The 19,777-nt window shown below is 38.5% G+C and overlaps 1 protein-coding gene across 3 annotated transcripts in view; it reads left to right on the top strand.

Moving 5' to 3' along the window:
* RCAN2 (regulator of calcineurin 2) overlaps positions 1–19,777 on the top strand; it is a 305,985-nt gene that overhangs the window by 29,871 nt on the left and 256,337 nt on the right. For 2 of the 3 annotated variants that reach the window (XM_062186216.1, XM_062186217.1), the window contains exon 2: positions 8,433–8,659. In XM_062186216.1, the coding sequence (XP_062042200.1) occupies positions 8,435–8,659 (225 nt within the window). In that variant the 5' untranslated portion in view covers positions 8,433–8,434. Of the gene's footprint in view, positions 1–7,295; positions 7,367–8,432; positions 8,660–19,777 lie in introns of those variants that run through there. The other variant, XM_062186215.1, reaches the window with a different exon arrangement.

Raw genomic sequence — 19,777 nt, 5'->3', positions numbered from 1 at the left:
CTTCCCGGGAATCTATGCACCCTCTGAAAGCACAGGTGAAAGTTGACAGGATAAATCTTACTTTGGTTACCATAGTAACCTTCACCTGCTTTGTGACTCACTTTTCACCTGTGAAAAGTCATTTTGCATATAATTGCTTGGCTCATCCAGAATAATCAAAGGGTGGTCTCCTACCACCAGGTGGGGCTCCTAAACATACCTTCTGCAGTGGTGCAGGTATTCTGGCCTTCAAAAAGGTCGCAGAAAATGTGTATTATGAAAAAAGTCCATAGATTTCAAAGTGTTTTGCAACAAAATAAACTTATTTTTCAATCCCATTTTTTTATGCACTTTTTGGAGTGCCCTGATTCATACAGAGCCATTCATTCCTATTTCATTCTTTTGATCCTAAGAAAAATGCAGCCATAATTGGTGAACCTTCACCTGTATTATTTGAGCTTTGGCTTGAACTGTCAACCTACAAATGACTCAGCTTTACATCATTTAAATTTAAGGTGCTATTGAAATTAACCTGTGGACTGTCTAGATGATGCCAACTTATGAAGGCTATGGCGGATATCTTCATTGCATCCCAGATAGCCCCTCTCCGGGGGCTGATCCTATAGCTTCCTTGCTTTCCGGCTTCCAGCTGGGTTTCACCAATAGGAGGTATCAGCAGAAGAGCAGAGGAGAACCAGGGGTTGGGGGATCCCAACACCTCTGGCATCCTCTTTGTGGTGCTACTGTTGGTTGTCCTGCATCCCTCCATGGAAGATCTGTTGTGAGGCCTTCTCATCACAACCTCGGTTCTCTGCAGATTCTCCTCAATCTCTTCAGGGTCTGGAAACCCTTCCCATCTTCTCACCTCTTCTGGTCTAGGGATAATGATAGGCCAGGGCTTTGCAGTATCTGTTGTGATTTCCCTGTACCTTGTCCATACCTTTGTAAACAGCTCCTTGATTACACTCTCTTCAAATTATCCAATTTGAGCATGCCATCTGTTTCCTGCTGGGACCTTGACTAATGCTACGACCAAAAATATGTCTGGGGCAAGTGCTCCAATGTTAATTGTTTTGTTTAAAAAAAAAATCATTGGATTGTTTTAAGTCATCCTTTGTAGGGATGGATTTTTCTTTTTAAGAGCTACCTTGTCCTCCTTAAAGATGGTGTTTCCTCCACCTGACCCTCTTCTGCTGCAACAGACTTGTTTGAAACACGTTGATTGATGATGTCAGCTAGATTTGTGGGAATGGAATATAAATTGTCCCATGTGATCCTCAGTAAATTTGAAGGACTTCCTTCTCTTTTTTTTATGATATTCACTGGAAGAATGTACAGAATTTGCAAATCCTCTTGGGAAACCATGAGCATTACAACCTTGCAAACATAAAGACATTATGATGGGCAAGTTTGCAATCCCATTGCTCCTATAGAATCCAGTACAAAAGGAGGTCGGTGGAGACAACTTGATTTTTAAATTTACACTTCATAAAAATGTATAAATATGATGTTTCCTTAGAGAACTGAATTAAGTTATTGTCTTGTGGGAGCTTGCAAGGTGGAACAGTGGCTCCAGGAGGCATCTTAAAGGGAGCTGTGAATGAGGAATGCAGATCATTTCTTTTGAAAACCAGCAGTTGAAAACTGCCTGCTCCTGATTCTTTCAAGGCTGATCCCAAATGGTCTCAGGAATAACATGAGGTTCTCACAGCACGGCAGGTGTGAAAATTCTGCAGCTGAATTAAATAGGTCCCATTATATTTCAGAAAGAGCTCTAATGGGTTTCTATGGAGCACAGCCTAAGAATATCATATCTCTGTATCTTAGGATGGTTGGCATGGTTTGTTGTTGCTAATATTGTACTTCAGTCTCTCTGGAAGATGAACAAAATGCCTGTCTTATCCCTAGGAGGATCTAGAGATGAAATGACCAAAAAGGTGAATCAAAAGGATCTCATCAGGGTGGGTGTTGTGGTACAGCAGGTGAACCTGATGCTTAGGGCACCCACAACCCATATGAAAGTACTTAGAATCAAGTCCTGCCTCTGATCCAGCTCCCTGCTAATGCACCTGGGAGGCAGCAGATGATGGCTCAAATACTTGAGCTCCTGCCACCCTTGTGGGAGACCTGACGGAGTTCCTGGCTCCTGCTTGGCCCAGCCTGGCTACTGTGGACATTTAGGGAGTGAACCAGAAGATTCTCCCTCTCTGTCATTCTGCCTTTCAAATAAATGAATAAAACTTAAGGAACAAATGACTGTACCTGTAAGGCCAGACTCAAACTCTGAAGGTATGGTTTAGTTGTAATATTATATAAATTGTTCTTTTAATAAGCTCATTTTGTCTCACATATCATTAGAGAATTATTTTACTTTAAAGCTGATGGGATTTCAAATACTGCAAAACTGTGTTAGGTTTCTATTCTTTAAAATTTGAAATGGATTCATTTAAACTCATCTTCAACTTAAAAATAGCTGTCAGCATTTCTTATCCACTAATTAATGCAACATTGCATTGTCAGTTTTTATCATTAATATTCATGCTGACATTGTCATTTTTAAGTTTTTTCTCCCATAGACTATTTACTTGTTTTTCAGTCAAAACAGGGTTGAAGTTGGAATGAATTATTCATTAGGAATCTTCATCTAGCCTCCTCAGTTGCCATCACATGGAACTGAGACATTTTCCTCTTATTTCTTGCCCTCATTGAAGAAGTTTTACATTCCTGTTCTTAATTTTAAAAACAGGTTAGTTTGATCTTTAACAATCAAATATTGTTAAAGACAATATTTACACAGAAAGCAATATTACACAAAAATATTTTAGTGTAAGAAAAAATAAATTCAAATTTATTGTTTTGCATGTCTTTTTTCTGCTTTGATAGAAAATTATTTCCTATTAAATTCTTGCTTTCTAGTTTGAGTAAGCTGAAGAGAAAAATATAGGCCATTACAGTATGAGAATCCAAAGTAAAGGTTTAAACACTAGAGAAAGCTAAAGAAAGTTAAAGGTTATAAGTTGCCCTTTCTTGAGAATTGTTAAGCCCAAAGATAAACAGGTATCTCTTCTGCGTATGTTCTTCCAATTATGGGAAGATAAAAATCTCAAGGTGAGAAGAGATCTTAAAAGAAATGTCAGCCAACCATCCCCCTATTCCTTGCATTCCCTCTAAATGGGCAGCACCTGCTGTATGGAGCCTACATGGTGGCTATCAGCTGTACAAGGAGCTCATTAAGGAAGAAGAAGGACACTCGGTTTTAATCCTGATTGTTAACAGCTATTTCTGTTAAACTCTTTCTCTCTGCTTTCACTTCTCTTGTAGTGCCATACCAAAAATTCTATTTCTCCTTTCAGAGTTTGCAGCCAGTGGAGATTTCATTCAAGACTTACTTCTTGTATTTCTCTGTGCTGTTTCTTGCCATGCCCCTGTCTCCTAGGTAATGGGACTTGTGTTCCAGGAAGTATCCAGAATTGGCCATGGGTCTTGTCCTGGTGAGGGATCTCAAGATGAGACTGTCATCAGCCACTCTCTTTCCTTTTTCTTCTTTTTAATGGGTCACACACCACTGGTGACTGAGTGTTTTCACTTGATGGTAAAGCTAGCATCAGCATCTCTGGTGATGTTTGCAATTGCATTTTTTCTTCCCAAGGCTCTCAGCTGTTTGCATGGACTGATTTGTGATTCATTTCCTCCATTTATATCCAGTTCAAGGCTTTCTAGACCAGAACGCCTATGGTCAAATGTGTGACACCCCATTCTTATGAACTATGTTTCCCTTTTCTAGAAAGGTAGAATTTCTCAGGATCCTATAATTCAGAAATTGACTCTCATGTACATTGGTAACTCTGACAATAATGACATCCAACAGAACCAGCTGTCTCCTTAAGGTCTCCTCCCCGGGGTTTCATTGTACCGTATCAATATTTGTTAGGGATGACATAAGGGAGTTTTGCAAAGATTTATTCCTTACATAGAAACCTAGTAATATGTCCTTCATTAAAGTTTATTGAGAGAGAGAGAGAGAGAGAGAGAGAGAGAGAGAGAGAGAGAGAACTTATTCACTAATTCATACAACATTCAGTGACTACTTTGATGTTAAACAGGTATTTTTAAGTTTCAGGGGTCTTCGGAGGAAGAAGCATACTGCATTCATTTTTGGTATTTTAATGTTTAATTAATAAATGTCATCAGGTTGTTTGAAAATCTTGGATGGAATATTTTCCCCATGTTAGCAAAAGTAATGGTATGGTTGTAAAAATGCTCCTCTCTTCAGGCTCTTCCTCCATTAAAACAAGTCGATTCCATCACTTATATTCTCATGTTACTAACTTTGTACCATTTCATTGTTGGTGGTGTTTTCTTGTGGGAGGTATTTTACTTTACTTTGTTTTGCCTTATAAATGCCTTATGGGTTCTCCAACCAGACTCATACCAAATATTCTAGCAGTATTGCTGTTTGTGTCTCATTGTAATGAAATGGGCTAACCCATCACGGACATCACCTGGGAGTCTGAAACTCATTTATACATTTAGGAGTAGTAGGGGACAACGATCTCTGCCAGGTTCCTCTGCTATTGGCTTGCTCCTGATGAACATTCAAATAATAACACATAGCTTTCATTCACATATTATTTTGGGAGCTTCTGAAGACTTTCATGTGTTGCTATAAGGCAAGACAAAGCCATGGTTATCTCTCTTTGCTGGCATGAGAACCACAGCCCAGAAGGCCCCTTATCTACAATGAAGGACTGGCACCGAGCTATTTCCCCGGGGGGATTCTAGCATTTCACAAAGATGTCTTCCACATTCGAAAAAGTTTAGAGATTCTCCCATAGGAAGCTTTATATTTTAATCATGGATAGTGGTTTTTTCTGTTCCAGATACATGAGTTTGTGGAAATTTATGCCTTCCAAATGTCAAACAATAGAATGACTTAAAAAATTATGATGGATCCATGCACCAAGATAGTGTGGCTACTAAAATTAATGTTTTCAAATATATGAAGTGATATAGGGATCTGCTTTTGATTACATCAGTGTTACCAGAAAGAAATGGGAAACTAAACAGCAGGATTCCAATTTTGTTTAAAAATTATACACATAAGAAAATAATTGGAACTAAATACACTCAAATGTTAGCAGGAAGTTTCTCTTGAGAGTAGGATTATGATTTGATTTTATTTTCTTTATACTTTTCTGGATTTTCTAGTCTTCAGTGAACTCATATAATCAAAAACCATATTTTTTTGTTATACTCCATAGATTTAATTTAATTTTAGCAAGAATTTCCCAAAGGATTATTCTATTTTTAAATTATAAAGTTACATTCTATAAGACAAATGTTAACTTTAAACAAGAGGATTGTTTTCCTTATTGGTATATGCATTTGAAATAGCATATTATTAGAGAATACACTTTGACTTGGCCATTGTAACCCATTTTTCTGATCTGTTATTTTCTGAAAATGACTTTTTGATATAATTCAGTAAGTCAGCCAAACATCATTTGGAGGACTTTAGAGATCTGAAGATGGCATCAATGAAGACAGCCTGGTGTTGCCTCTCAAGAAATGTCAGTCTGGGTTAGAATGTTGACTAATAAAGCAATAGTCAATGGGGAGGGTGCTTTGGTGAGAAGGCTGTGCAGGGTACTGGGGACTTTAGAGGGACACTATTGAGTTCATGGCAGTGGTTTGGGGAGACCCTTGGAGAGTTAACACTGGGTGGAAGGCGGCTCTTGTGTTGATGACCAGCCTCGGATCTAGAAGCACAAACCAGACATATAAAACCTTCCGTTGTTGCATCAAAAGCTTTCTTTCAGTAGGTAAGAGTTTTGAGATAAAAAACACAAACCAGTTCAACTGAGCTGTGGGGACTCTTTTTTGTTTGTTTGTTTGTTCTTTTAATATTTAGTTTCCCTTCTTTTCTGTCTACTTGGATTTACTAAAGGTTAATGGTAATACTAAGGACTAATTACCTTGCTCTGAAATTATCCTGATGTATTTTTACCATGTTTCATAATTTTTTATGTAGTGACTAATACCGATTTTGATCACTTCTTCCATTTCTGCTTTATTCTCCTATGTCCCCTTACTCTGTGGAGGCAGGTAGGTAGATGTTGCTGTGTTTTGTCAGGATAAACTGAGTCACAGAGTGAGGACTTCTCCAGATCATGAGATAAGCCAGTAATGGAACTGGAAAGAGCAGTCAGTGCTCTTGGGTCAAAGCTTTGACTTCTAAGTATTTCTCCATATAAGTAGAATAGGTTGTTTGCAAAAAATGCATTTACACTTTAAATCTTTATTAAGAGTAATAAGCTTAAAATAAAGTCTCATGAAGATAATCGTATTGTTAGAGCTCAGAACCCAAGTTAAGGCTATTTGAGTAGATTAAAATGAGTCCTAAGTGAGGCTTAATATTTGGTCTATTTAATTAATTTGTTCAGCAATGGATTTTAGTTTCTTTTCTGGGAAAGTATAATTGAAACGTCCTATTTTACATCTTAGAACATTTGAGATTAGTTCTGATTCATTTAAGATTCATTTTAAAATAAGGGACAGGATCAAAATAAAATCAGAATTGACAGTATTTTTCATACTACTGGGTGATTATGTCCTCATTATTAAGTTTTCCAATAATTCATTGGTTAAAATAATATTGATTTGTTGCTCATAGCAATTACTTCTGATATTAAATAATTAGCTCTGTAAGAATAATAAATTGGAATCATGAATTTTACATTAAAATGTTTGAAGCAACAGTATAAGTGAATATAAAAGAATATAAATGTACATATTGTTACACTGATGTCTTGTAGTTGAATTCCATTCTTATTAATGTTATCAGATGTTTCTAATTAAAATATTCATATATTTTATAGAATAGGAAATGTATTATTTGCTGTTTATAGAAAATATTGCATTGATTAGTTTTAAGAACTTTAGAATACAGGAATGGTCTTATATTTCATATAGACTAATACGACAATTATAGTGATTTTGTTTTAGAATTATTACCTCAAATCAATTTTTGACTCCTATCTCAGCCAGGCATAAGATTTTATGCCTAATACATGATTACCAACAGATACTGCATATCAAACTCTCATTGGAGTTTCTGAAGGAAAAATTAAAACAAAAATGATAACTTCATCACCATGATACATTCAGAGTCCAAGAGAGATTTAACTAGAATCCCACATTTTGCCTGAGACTCCAGAATTGGGATCTAACTAAACTTCCTGAGGACAGAATGATATTTAGTGGAATCTACCTTTCTTTCCTTCACTCTAAGGATCTATGATGTTGGAACGAAGAACAGGGAGCTTCCTGAAGATGATTCAGCAGCCACATCACAATGGTGAGCCGGCCTCACCGATTTTAACCATAGGCAAGTTCTTTCATCTTGGAGACCTCTCACTATTGAACTCTTGCAGAAAAGTATTGTAGAAATGAAAATAAACACACAAGAAAAAGGCAGGTGTGTCCCTTGAAACATGTGAGAGTTACAGCAAACCCATTGAATTATGTACCAGTAGCCAAAAAAAAAAAAGGGGGGGGGGGACTGTGCATTGAGTAAATTTTGAATCAATGAAGAGGTAAAAATAAGAGGACTGAACACAGCTAGTTGAAATTCATCCTGGAGAATAATACTGGGGAGAGGGGACTATTAGGGAGGCCAATTAGTGTATATATACCCTGGATCAGCCAAAATACTGACTTCACAAGATCTAGATCTGGTTCACATATGATTTGAAGTAATGATCCCAAGCAGAAGAGGAAGTATATGTGTGTGTGTACATGCGGGTCTAGTCTCATTGTAAATAAACTATTAACTATGACAGTTACCATATCCAGAATTCAGGTGATGATTAAATAGATCACACTTCCTTAAGCATAACCTTCCACTGATTTTGATGTGCTTCATTCCCATCTTATAAGATAGCATGAGCTCTTTTGCCAAACTCTGGGTTTGAATGCTAGCCCTGCCATTTGGTCATTGACCTTGTAAAAGTTACTTAGTTGCTTTGTTCCTGAAGTTTTCCCAACTGTAACATAGGGAAACCGTTGGCAGCAACAAAATACAGTTGTGGAAATTCAGTAGGTTAGTTAACGCAGTTAAAACATTGAGGACAGTGCCTGGAACTCGACACACAATAGATATTCCTAGTAGTGGTGGCGGTGGTAATGTTCTCTAGCCCCATCTTTGCTTTTCTGTTTTGTTTTGTTTACCATAGCACTGACTGCATTCTTGCCCAGAGGCAGAGCTGTGTGGGAAATTCTGATTCAGAGATGGAGAACATGTGACCTTGTTGGATCTTCTCCCTCCAGTAACCCATGCCTCTCCTCCTAAGCACACGCCCTGCTCTGCCCCAGGTGCTCCAGAAGTGGAACCTGAATACCGAGCTTTAGGGAATTTGTTCTACTCTGACGCATGCCCATCTTTGTGTTCTCAGGAATGAGGGGAGAATCCTACTTCCTGGGAATGAGGAGCCCAGGGCAACAAGGGCCCATCCCGGAAGATGGAGGACTTTTCTTCCTCTGCTGTATAGACAGAGACTGGGCTGTCACTCGGTGCTTCGCAGAAGAGGCCTTTCAGGCCATCACGGACTTCAACGACCTCCCCAATGCGCTGTTTGCCTGCAATGTTCACCAGTCAGTGTTCGAAGGAGAAGAGAGCAAGGTAAGACTTTCCTCTGCTCCTGAAACATGGGAGACATGGCCATCTCAGGACGCATTCCCACTGTTCATGTGGGGCTGATGTTTTGCACTTTTGAGAAAGGTTTAGGTGGCTCTATTTTTGGCATGCATGGAAGGATTAGAAAAGCCTGTTCTATTATCAACTGACACTAGAGGTCCACTTGAGAAGGTTGCAGATGAGACTATTGAATCAAATCGAGGCTTCTGCTATGTGTCACTCCACCTGACACAACAAGCAGCGTTAAAGGAATACGGATTGGAGAGATTCCCCCTGGGTTAGGGAGCAGATGTCTTTGATTCCTAACATGTTTTATTTTTTTCTATTCTTCTAAAAGTGTAATTTGTCTTTCTCAAAACAGCATCAGGTCTCTTTCACTCCTAGCACTCTTGAAGTTTAATGAATGTCCTAAAAAAGTAGCTTCTTAAATTGTGACCCAAGTCCCTGGTGGTTGCCAGAGAAGGTAACCTGTTTGGTCATCTGAGTCCTTTGCTCTCTGATAGGATAGTCGGTGCTGTCACTACCTGTATGTTGATCAGATTTGAGTGACAACAGTGCTTCCTGGATTTGAAATGATTGGGGAATGAAGTTGTCTATGTATCTTTTCAGGAATCAAACTCGGTTTAGTGTAAATGTTCTTGGAAATCGCTGTAATTGTTCCATTTGAAGATCTTTCTAAGTTTATTTCAAATTTCTCTCACTGTTTAAGTGGGGTATCTGAATGGATCAAATGAATTCCCTCATGGAGGTAGATTTCTATTTATACATAGGTACTGTCACCCCTGTTGTAAAACACAGACAACATTTCCAGCAAAGGATCTCTATTTTTCCCCCCTGAAGTATTGCTGTTTTACAAATTTCAGCTCTTTCTTGCCAATTGCTGAAGTCAGCTTTGTCATCTGAACACAGTTATGCCAAGTCTCATTTCTGGATTTTATAGTTTGTATAGACAATCCTAATTGCTACAGAGAAAACTATCCCAGAGGATTGGGAATTATTATCTCCAGCCATTTGAAAATAATTTTATAATGATGGTATTATGGAGTTGAACAATGAAATGATGGCTGGCAATAGCTTGAAATGCAAGGAATTCTGTGGATTAGAACTTCCAGTGCTATGACCACTGGAATATTAAAACTAAGAAAGTGGCATGTGACAGTTTCCCTTTGACAAGTTTTCTTGTATTATGACCGAGTTATAATACAGATTGTAACTTATTCAGGACAGGTAATTTCCCCTGACACCTACAGGATATAAACTATGAAGCAAAGGTCCATGTTTTCACATTATGCCATCTACTTATCTAAATACACATTCAGGATTTTCCTTAGAGGTTTAATGGGAGGGTTTGATTCTTACTTGATTAAATACTTAGTACAGATGTCCTTAGCCTTACAATGGGGCTATATCCTAGTAAATCCATGCTAAGTTGAAAATGCATATAATACACCTGACCTACCAGAACTGCATACCTTAGGAGTGCAGTACACAGCAGGGTATCTGTTGTTCCTGTCTCATGGTTTCAGGGCTGGCTAGAAGCTCTGCATTACACTGGAGTATTGTACAGCATATCACTTACCTGGGGAAAGATCAACGTTCAGACCTCGAAGTATGGTTTCTGCTGGATGCATGTGGCGTTTACAGTATTGTAAGGTTGAAAATCTGAAATATCTGAAACTGAGGACTACCTATAGATTGAAACAGTAAGACCTGGAAAGATGCTAATCTCCTTTAGGAGAGCTGCTCTAGAATGGATGAGCAACCTGGCCAGAATCAGGGCATACAAGGAAGGAAGCTGAGGAGTCCACAGGAGTCTGCTCATATCTATTTTGATATTCTGATCCATGATTGAATACTGGATTATGACTTATTCTCATCCAATTTGGATATAAAATTAGTGTATAACAGTTTGAGAACTGGTATATGTTATTTTAGTTTTTTATTTGCTTGTTTTTATTTGCATGCATTTCATAATTACAACCTTGGGAAAATACTAATTCTTCCCACTGTACCTGCCCTCCTGTCCACATTCCCACCCCTCTTCCTCCTCCCTCTCCTATTCGCAGTCTTATTATTTACTATGATCCATTTTCTTTTTTTTATTAAACTTTTATTTAATGAATATAAATTTCCAAAGTACAGCTTATGGGTTACAATGGCTTCCCCCCTCCCCTAACATCCCTCCCACCCACAACCCTCCCCTTTCCCGCTCCCTCTCCCCTTCCAATCACATCATGATTCATTTTCAATTCTCTTTATATACAGAAGATCAGTTTAGTATATATTAGGTAAAGATTTCAACAGTTTGCCCCCATATAGTAACACAAAGTGAAAAAAAATACTGTTGGAGTACTAGTTATAGCATTAAATGACAGTGTACAGCACATTAAAGACAGATCCTACATAATATTTTTTTAAATAATTAATTAATTTTCTATGCCATTTCCAATTTAACACCAGGTTTTTTTTTTTTCACTTCCAATTATCTTTATATACAGAAGATCGATTCAGTATATAATTAGTAAAGATCTCATCAGTTTGTACCCACGCAGAAACACAAAGTGTAAAAATACTGTTTCAGTACTAGTTATAGCATCACTGCACATTAGACAACACATTAAGGACAGATCCCACAGGGGATATAAGTACACAGTGACTCCTGTTGCTGACTTAACAATTTGACACTCCTGTTCATGGCATCAGTAATCTCCCTAGGCTCTAGTCATGAGTTGCCAGAGCTATGGAAGCCTTTAGAGTTCTCTGACTTTGATCTTATTCCGACAGGGTCATAGTCAAAGTGGAAGTTCTCTCCTCCCTTCAGAGAAAGGTACCTCCTTCTTTGATGGCCCCATTCTTTCCACTGGGATCTCACTCACAGAGATACTATGATCCATTTTCAATTAACTTTATATACCGAGGTTTAACTACTCTAGGTAAAGAGAGAACTGATGTATGGCTTCTAAATGACCTTGATAAAATGCTGATACCAGGTAAACAGGATATGGTTTAATGGGACCAGTTTCAAATTGTTGAGTTCTCATTTTGATAGCCAAGGAGGTCAATTTTGTAATTGGCTAATATAAGTAAAATTAAACTTATCAAACAGGCAAAAGTCATCTTCCTTGATGTGACTTTACAGCCTCTGTGTGGAGAATTTCCAGGACATCAAATAATCTGATACAGTTTGTTTTCATTGAATTATATACATGGCTTAAGGGTAGCAAAGTAAAATAATCAGATACCAGATAAGCCAATAGCCACAAGTTGTGATCACTGGGACTCCAGGGAAAAGATATTTTGAGTCTCGCGGTGCTTATTTTCACTGATATTTGATTCTCTTCAAGATCCAGAACTTTCCTGTCTACTCTTTGACCTAGATTTTTTCCCATTATTTTAGTAAAATCACCTATCTTACACCCTGTGCTTTCAGGATATTCTATCAGCTTTAGATTTCATGAATATGAGCTATGAAGTCTGATGATGGGGTTTTCTCTCCCACAGGGTGGACATTTTGGGTACTCTTGGAGATATTTTTTAGGCAGAGAGAAGAAAAGCAAAAGACATTTCCAGCACTCCTTGTATGTGCCTGTGGGCAAGGCAGGTCATGGTAATTGTCCTTATACTGGCTTCGGGAAGGTGTATTCAGCAGCCTGCAGTTGTATCGGGAGATGATGTGTAGCATTCATTTCAGAGGGCCACGCAGTAGGTGGTACTTGTGGGACTCCTGTAGGCAGGGTCCTTTCTTTTATGGCACAACCTACTTTTGAATCATTGTGTCTTGCTATTGACAGATTGTCTAACCCATTTATTTCCATTATTATAAACTTAATTTCAAGGTCCTTAGAGAGGGAGGAATTTAACTGTTTTATTTCTGATTACTGGGAGTCTTACAGCAATCTTTTCTATATTTCCCCCAGTGGCTGAAGCATCTATTCTAAGACCTTTTCCATTTTGACGTGAGTGGAGGGCTCTGTATTGGACTACTCGTAACATGGGTCATGCCATAGGATAAGATCTTTTGGTGATATTTGTTTATAAATATACTGCTATGCTCATTATGGGTATCATGTTTAAATTCAAAATTCTGACACTTACAGTACATTTTTTAAACAGTTTTTTTGAGGATCATGATGTTCACTGCAGTTTTCAGTTAGGCAGCTTCTGTACGATCATATTTTGATTTGATGCTTTTGCAATGAGCAAGCACATACTTCAGCGTGGCTTGTTGTGGTCCAGATGGTTGAGATTTGTTTATATAACACAAGGGGGAACTGGGGCTGGAGGAAATTGGCATCTGAAACCAATAAATGCAGATTGCTGTTTGCATGCTGCAGCTTGAAGTATAAATATTTTTTTGCGTGAAACACATTTAAAGCTGGAATCTTCACTGCATCTGACGCCTAAACGCTACTAGGGTTCATTTCCCTTCAAAGTGCACCTCTGGGTTGGCCCTTTTGGATCCAGCTGAGCTGCAGAAGTCATCTATCTTGAGGCTGACACTGAAGAGGGTATCGTTGGAGTTGTCCTGTGCCAGTGCTGAAGCTAGGTCAGAGTCTGCTCCATAGCACAGTGGCACTCATTGGTCCTTTAAATAAGGAACAGCAAAACAATCACTATGAAACATTTAGCTAAGTTGAATTAAATGAGGAGGAGCCAGAAAGGTGACTTTATAATGACCTCCAAAAATGCGAAGCTATTAAGTTTAATAATAGTAAATAATAATAGCAACAAAACATCTGCATAGTCTATAGCCAGGTGCCAAGTGTTTTCCAGGTGTCTTGTAAACATTAAGCTCTTTTTAAAAGATTTAGTTATTTACTTGAAAGAGTTAGAGAGAGAGAGGTAGAGACAGAGAGAGAGGTCTTTCATCCACTGGTTCACTCCCCAGATGGCCGCAATGGCCAGAGCTGCACCGATCCGAAGCCAGGAGCCAGGAGCTTCCTCTGGACCTCCCACTTGAGTGCAGGGGCCCAAGGACTTGGACTATCCTCTACTACTTTCTCAGGCCATAGCAGAGAGCTGGATTGGAAGAGGAGCAGCTGGGACTAGAACCAGCGCCCATATGGGATGCCGGCACTTCAAGCCAGGGCTTTAACCCACTGTGCCACAGTGCCGGCCCCAACACTAAGCCTTTTAATCATCATGACAGCCCTATTATGGTGGTGTCTTTCTGCCTCTCTGCTTCCTCGGTACGTGGCAGAATTGTATTCCTAGGACTCTCCTGGTAGTTCTGCCTAGAACATAAGTAGAACTGACTTGCGTCACTTCCAGGCCAAGTGTTCAATCACCACAGCTGGCCCCTGAAGAATGTTCTTTTCTCTCTGCTGGGGAAACTACCGTTGTGCCAGCTAGTGCCTGTGCGGGTATGTTGGGTCTCAGAGTGAGTACAATGATAATACAGGGTTGTTGTAACCAACCTAGGAGGAACTTGGGATGCAATAAGAAAAAACAAACAAACCAATGAAAAGCCTTTATTGCTTTAGGCCACTGGGATTTGGGATTTGTTATTATGGTATGTTAATCTTTCTTGGTTGATACATATAGTAGCATTATCCCAATTTTTCAAATGCATCCACTGAGGCACAAGTTGTTTCCCCATGGTCTCTTTGCTGTGCGTGGCTGATGGGGGATTCAAACCTGAGTTGCCAAGTTAGAGTCCATGTTCTTAAAGATTATGCAATATTGCCTCTTCATGTGCGAATCTTTATGAGAATAGGCATGATACTTGGCTCCTGGAACACAATGGTGAGCAAGATAGGCACTGAGTTTATTATTTACTGTGGCAGATAAATTCTGAACAAGTAAACACATAATAAATGTAATAAGCACTCATAGTGGTGCCAGATCAAAAGAAAATGTAACATATCTTCAGCTATGATCTTTGCATTACACACATATACACACACACTCATATACAAATAGATGTATAAGATTTTTGTTTTTTGTCAAATAATGGGGCATGTCTGCCAATCTTTAAAGAACATATTCTATCAGAATGAGCATGAAGTCAGAGGCCTGGCTCTACTGTTCTCTTAGTCTGTACTTCTCATAAATGAATCATCCCATTGCATTGTGAATGCCTGGAGTGATTTTAATATTAAAGGGGTGCATTTTGCACTCAATATGGCCACTAAATATGAACTAGTTCCTTTTCCTGGAATGCAACTGAGGAACGAGTAGTCTAGGCTACCATTGCAGGCATTATGAGAGCATCCTGAAGGATTTTCAAAACTAAATCTATTTGTAGTTATTTCTTTTTTCCCTGGGTTCAGTAAATCCCCAAGATTTGCTTCTATTTTTGTTCAAAAGGGAATGTGGATATTCTCTTTGTACTTCATGACAGCATGTGCACAATCCCTTGAAATCTCTGAAAACAGACTTTCATGATCCATTTTTAAAAAAATAAAATTGCGGTGAACGTTGTAGCATAGTAGGTTAAACCTCTGCCTATGACGCCGGAATCCTACATGGGCGCTGGTTTGATACTCAGCTGCTCCATTTTTGTTCCAGCTCCCTGCTAATACACCTGGGAAAGCAGCAGAAGATGGCCCAAGTTCTTGGGACCCTGCACCCATTTGGGAGAACCAGAAGAAGCTCCTGGTTCCTGGCTTTGGCCTGGCCATTTGAGGAGTGAACCAGTGAATGGAAGATCGATCGATCTATCTATCTATATCTTCTCCTCCTCTATATAACTCTACCTTTCAAATTTTAAAAAGTAAGAATTTAAAAAAATTTGAAAAGGCAAGAGAGAAAGAGACACAGAACTGTTCCTCCTGCTTGTTCACTCCTCAAATGCCCACAACAGCTGGGCTGGGCCAGGCTGAAGCCAGGAATCCAGAACTCAATCCAGGTCAGGGACCTTTTACTTTGACCTGCTTCCTCCCAGGGTGCACATTGGTAGCAAGCTGGAATCTGAGTGGAGCTGCAATGTAAACCTGTATACTCTGATTGGATGCAGGCATCTCCAACCAGTGTCTTAACTGCTATGCCAAATACCTGACCCCATATCTATTTTGAGGTAAAACTGCACTGGACCTAATTCATTCAAAATATGACCTGAACTCTTTGTAGTATATAATTTCATTTCTCTGCAGAAATATTCCTTTAATTCCTTTAATACCCTAGACCTTGCAGGGGCATTCTACAATATGAGGCATATACACTGTATTAACTCTTCAAATCCCCAAATTCAAATTTCAAACATGTCAGAGAGTGGGCTGTAGATCTGTAAAATAGGAAGATGACCCATATAGCATGTTCCAAAAGAGGAACGAATTTGTCACTGAATTCTGAAATGCCATCAATATGAACAATTAAATGTACTTTGTAGTAAGATACTTGTGGCTATTTTAAAAATTTTAAGCTACTTATTTTTAATTGGCAAATTAAAATTACATATGTTCATGAAAACAACATGATATTTTGGGAGATGCCCACACTGTGGAATGGCTAAATCAAGTTAGTTACCATATGCATTACCTCATATATTTACTTAATGTTGTAAGAACACTTAAAATCTACCTTCTTATTGATTTTAAAAATTACAATGTATTATCATTGATAGTCACAATGTTGTATAACAGACACTTGAACTTTTTCTCCTGACCTATTGAAATCTTGTATTCTTGTGTCAATATCTCCTAATACCACCCTCAATCCCAACCAGCACCTGGTAACTGCTATTCAAGTCTCTGATTCTGTGAGTTTAACCTCTTCAGAGTCCTCATAAGTGAGATCATACAGTAAAAGCATACTTCAAAAGGTTCATGAAAAATGGAATTAAAGGTAAGTTTCTTTTTAATGCAAAAAACTGATGAAATACATAGCTTCTTAATAATTTTCCATTTTCCATGAAATTTTTGTCTTTCTGTGCTTGGTGTACTGGAATATTTCATTTAACACAATGTTCTCTGAATTCATTGTGTCATAAATGGCAGGATTTCCTTTTTTAGAACTGTATCATACTCCATTAAGTTCTATAGACTACATTTTCTTTATCTGTTCATCAGTGGGTGGATACTTAAGTTGATTTTCATATCTTGACTATTGTTAACGGTGTTACAATAAACATGGGAGTGCAGATATCTCTTCAGCATACTATGTGTACCATTTTTGGATATATGTCCAGTAGTGGGATATTTGGATCATACAATAGTTCTATGTTGCTGTTTTTGGAAGTTTTTATTTATTTCAAAGGCAGAGTGACAGTGCGAGGAGAGATAGGAAGACAGAGAAAGAGAGAAGGAGAGAGATCTTCCATCCACTGATTCACTCCCCAAATGGCTGCAGTGTCCAAGACTAGACCAGTCTGAAGCAGGGAGCCAAGAACTCCATCTAGATCTACCACATGAATGGCAGAACCAAAGTACTTGAGCCATCAACTGTTACCTCCCAGGTTACACATTAACAGGAAGTTGGATGGGAAATGGGTTAGCTGAGACTTAATCCCTGGCAATCTGGTATGGAATGCAGGCATATTATATATATATTTATTATTAAACTTTTATTTAATGAATATAAATTTCCAAAGTACAGCTTATGGGTTACAATGGCTTCCCCTCTCCCAAAACTTCCCTCCCACCCACAACCCTCCCCTTTCCTGCTCCCTCTCCCCTTCCAATCACATCATGATTCATTTTCAATTCTCTTTATATACAGAAGATCAGTTTAGTATATATTAGGTAAAGATTTCAATAGTTTGCCCCCATATAGCAACACAAAGTGAAAAAAAAAATACTGTTGGAGTACTAGTTATAGCATTAAATAAGAGTGTACAGCACATTAAAGACAGAGATCCTACATAATTTTTTATAAAAAATTAATTAATTTTCTATGCCATTTCCAATTTAACACCAGGTTTTTTTTATTTCCAATTATCTTTATATAGAGAAGATCGATTCAGTATATAATTAGTAAAGATCTCATCAGTTTGTACCCACGCAGAAACACAAAGTGTAAAAATACTGTTTCAGTACTAGTTATAGCATCACTGCACATTAGACAACACATTAAGGACAGATTCCACATGGGATGTAAGTACACAGTGACTTCTGTTGCTGACTTAACAATTTGACACTCCTGTTCATGGCGTCAGTAATCTCCCTAGGCTCTAAAGCCATCTGCGCATTAATGTTTATTGCAGCTCAATTCACAATAGCTAAGACCTGGAACCAACCCAAATGCCCATCAACAGTAGACTGGATAAAGAAATTATGGGACATGTACTCCATAGAATACTATACAGCAGTAAGAAACAATGAAACCCAGTCATTTGCAACAAGATGGAGGAATCTGGAAAACATCATGTTGAGTGAATTAAGCCAGTCCCAAAGAGACAAATATCATTTGTTTTCCCTGATCGGCAACAACTGAGCACCAAAGGGGAAACCTGTTAAGTGAAATGGACACTATAAGAAACAATGACCTGATCAGCTTTTGTCCTGACTCTAGATGTACAATGTAATACTTTATCCTTTTTAGTATTTGTTGTTGTTGCTGTTGTTGTTGTTGTTCTAGTACTAGTGGTTGAACTCTGTAATTAACACACAATTATTCTTAGGTGTTTAAATTTTAACTGAAAGGTGATCCCTGTTAAATATAAGAGTGGGAATAAGAGAGGGAGGAGATGTACAATTTGGGACATGCTCAATCGGACTTCCCCCAAATGGTGGAGTTAGAAATGTGCCAGGGGATTCCAATACAATCCCATCAAGGTGGCATGTACCAATGCCATCTCACTAGTTCAAGTGATCAATTTCAGTTCACAATTAATGGCTCTGATAGGTCTAAGAAACAAAGGGATCACACAAACAAGACAAGTGTCTGCTAATACTAACTGATAGAATCAAAAAGGGAGAGAAAGATCCAACATGGGAAGCAGGATACACAGCAGACTCATAGAATGGCAGATGTCCTAAATAACACTCTGGCCTCAGAATCAGCCCTTAAGGCATTTGGATCTGGCTGAAGAGCCCATGAGAGTATTGTAGGCATGGAAAGCCAAGATACCATGGAAAAGAAAAAAAAAGAAGACCTAAATGAAAGATCTCTGCGAGTGAGATCCCAGTGGAAAGAATGGGGCCATCAAAGAAGGAGGTACCTTTCTTTGAAGGGAGGAGAGAATTTCCACTTTGGCAGGCATATTATATTTAAAAATTTTAAGACGTGACAGACTGAGTTTATTAGCCAAATAGTGAAAAAAAATTAGAGTCTTAAGCACATTTGTTTTCATAATTACTCCTAGGAGAAGAAAAAGGAGGAAAAAAAGAAAAGGTAGTGGTGGAAGCTGAAATTTAATGTTTTGGAAAGCCTTAGAAAACAGGTAATGGGGCTGATTTAAGGCTGGTTGAAAAACTCATGCTAAGAATATCTAGCAATAGATGAAATCAAAGGTTGTACTGAGATTTCCTTTTCACTGAATATAGGTTGAAAAAATGAAAATGAAGTGAACAATGGCAACATGAGGGTGAGAAAATGATAACCAAGCATGAATTTTAAATATTAAAGCAGATAGCTGTTACATTAGACATCAAATATTCAAGGAATATGTATGAATTTCCCTGCTGTTCTTGGCGCTATTCATTCTCTGTTGGTGAAGGTGACATTTACACTTAACGTTTGTTTAAAGAATGTTTCAATTGTAGAAGGCCTGTGCACCATTGCGCTCAGTTGGTTAGTCCTGTTTTCCTCTCTCCATAACCATAATTAGTCACTGCTAATCATTTGGGACACCTTCCAGATGAGAGGCCCAGTGTGGGGCAGGTTTGAAAGCTGCTCTAGGACATTCCCTGGAACCTTAATGTTTCTCAGAGTGACTAGAATATTCCAGAGGCATATTTAGTATCTTCTCCACAGTACAGAGTGACCCCCTGGGACCAAAGAGCCTGACAAGCCACTCTAAATGTCCCACTTAACTACCTGGAAATAATTGTGGCAGTGGAAAGAATTCAACCTGAGGTACACAGAGTTGAGAGTCTCTGGTTTCTGTTCCGCAGAGGGGGGTGAATATACTCATGATGACACCTGGAGAACAGCTGCCACATTCTATTTAGACTGTGATGCTATTCTTGAAGGACATGGACTTCCCCTCTCCCCCTTTTAGAA

Source organism: Lepus europaeus, chromosome 3 (genome assembly GCF_033115175.1).
Source record: "Lepus europaeus isolate LE1 chromosome 3, mLepTim1.pri, whole genome shotgun sequence".
In the NCBI taxonomy this organism is placed as follows: domain Eukaryota; kingdom Metazoa; phylum Chordata; class Mammalia; order Lagomorpha; family Leporidae; genus Lepus; species Lepus europaeus.
The sequence above is the reverse complement of the archived record's forward strand: the minus strand, read 5'-3'. Positions and strand labels throughout refer to the sequence as shown.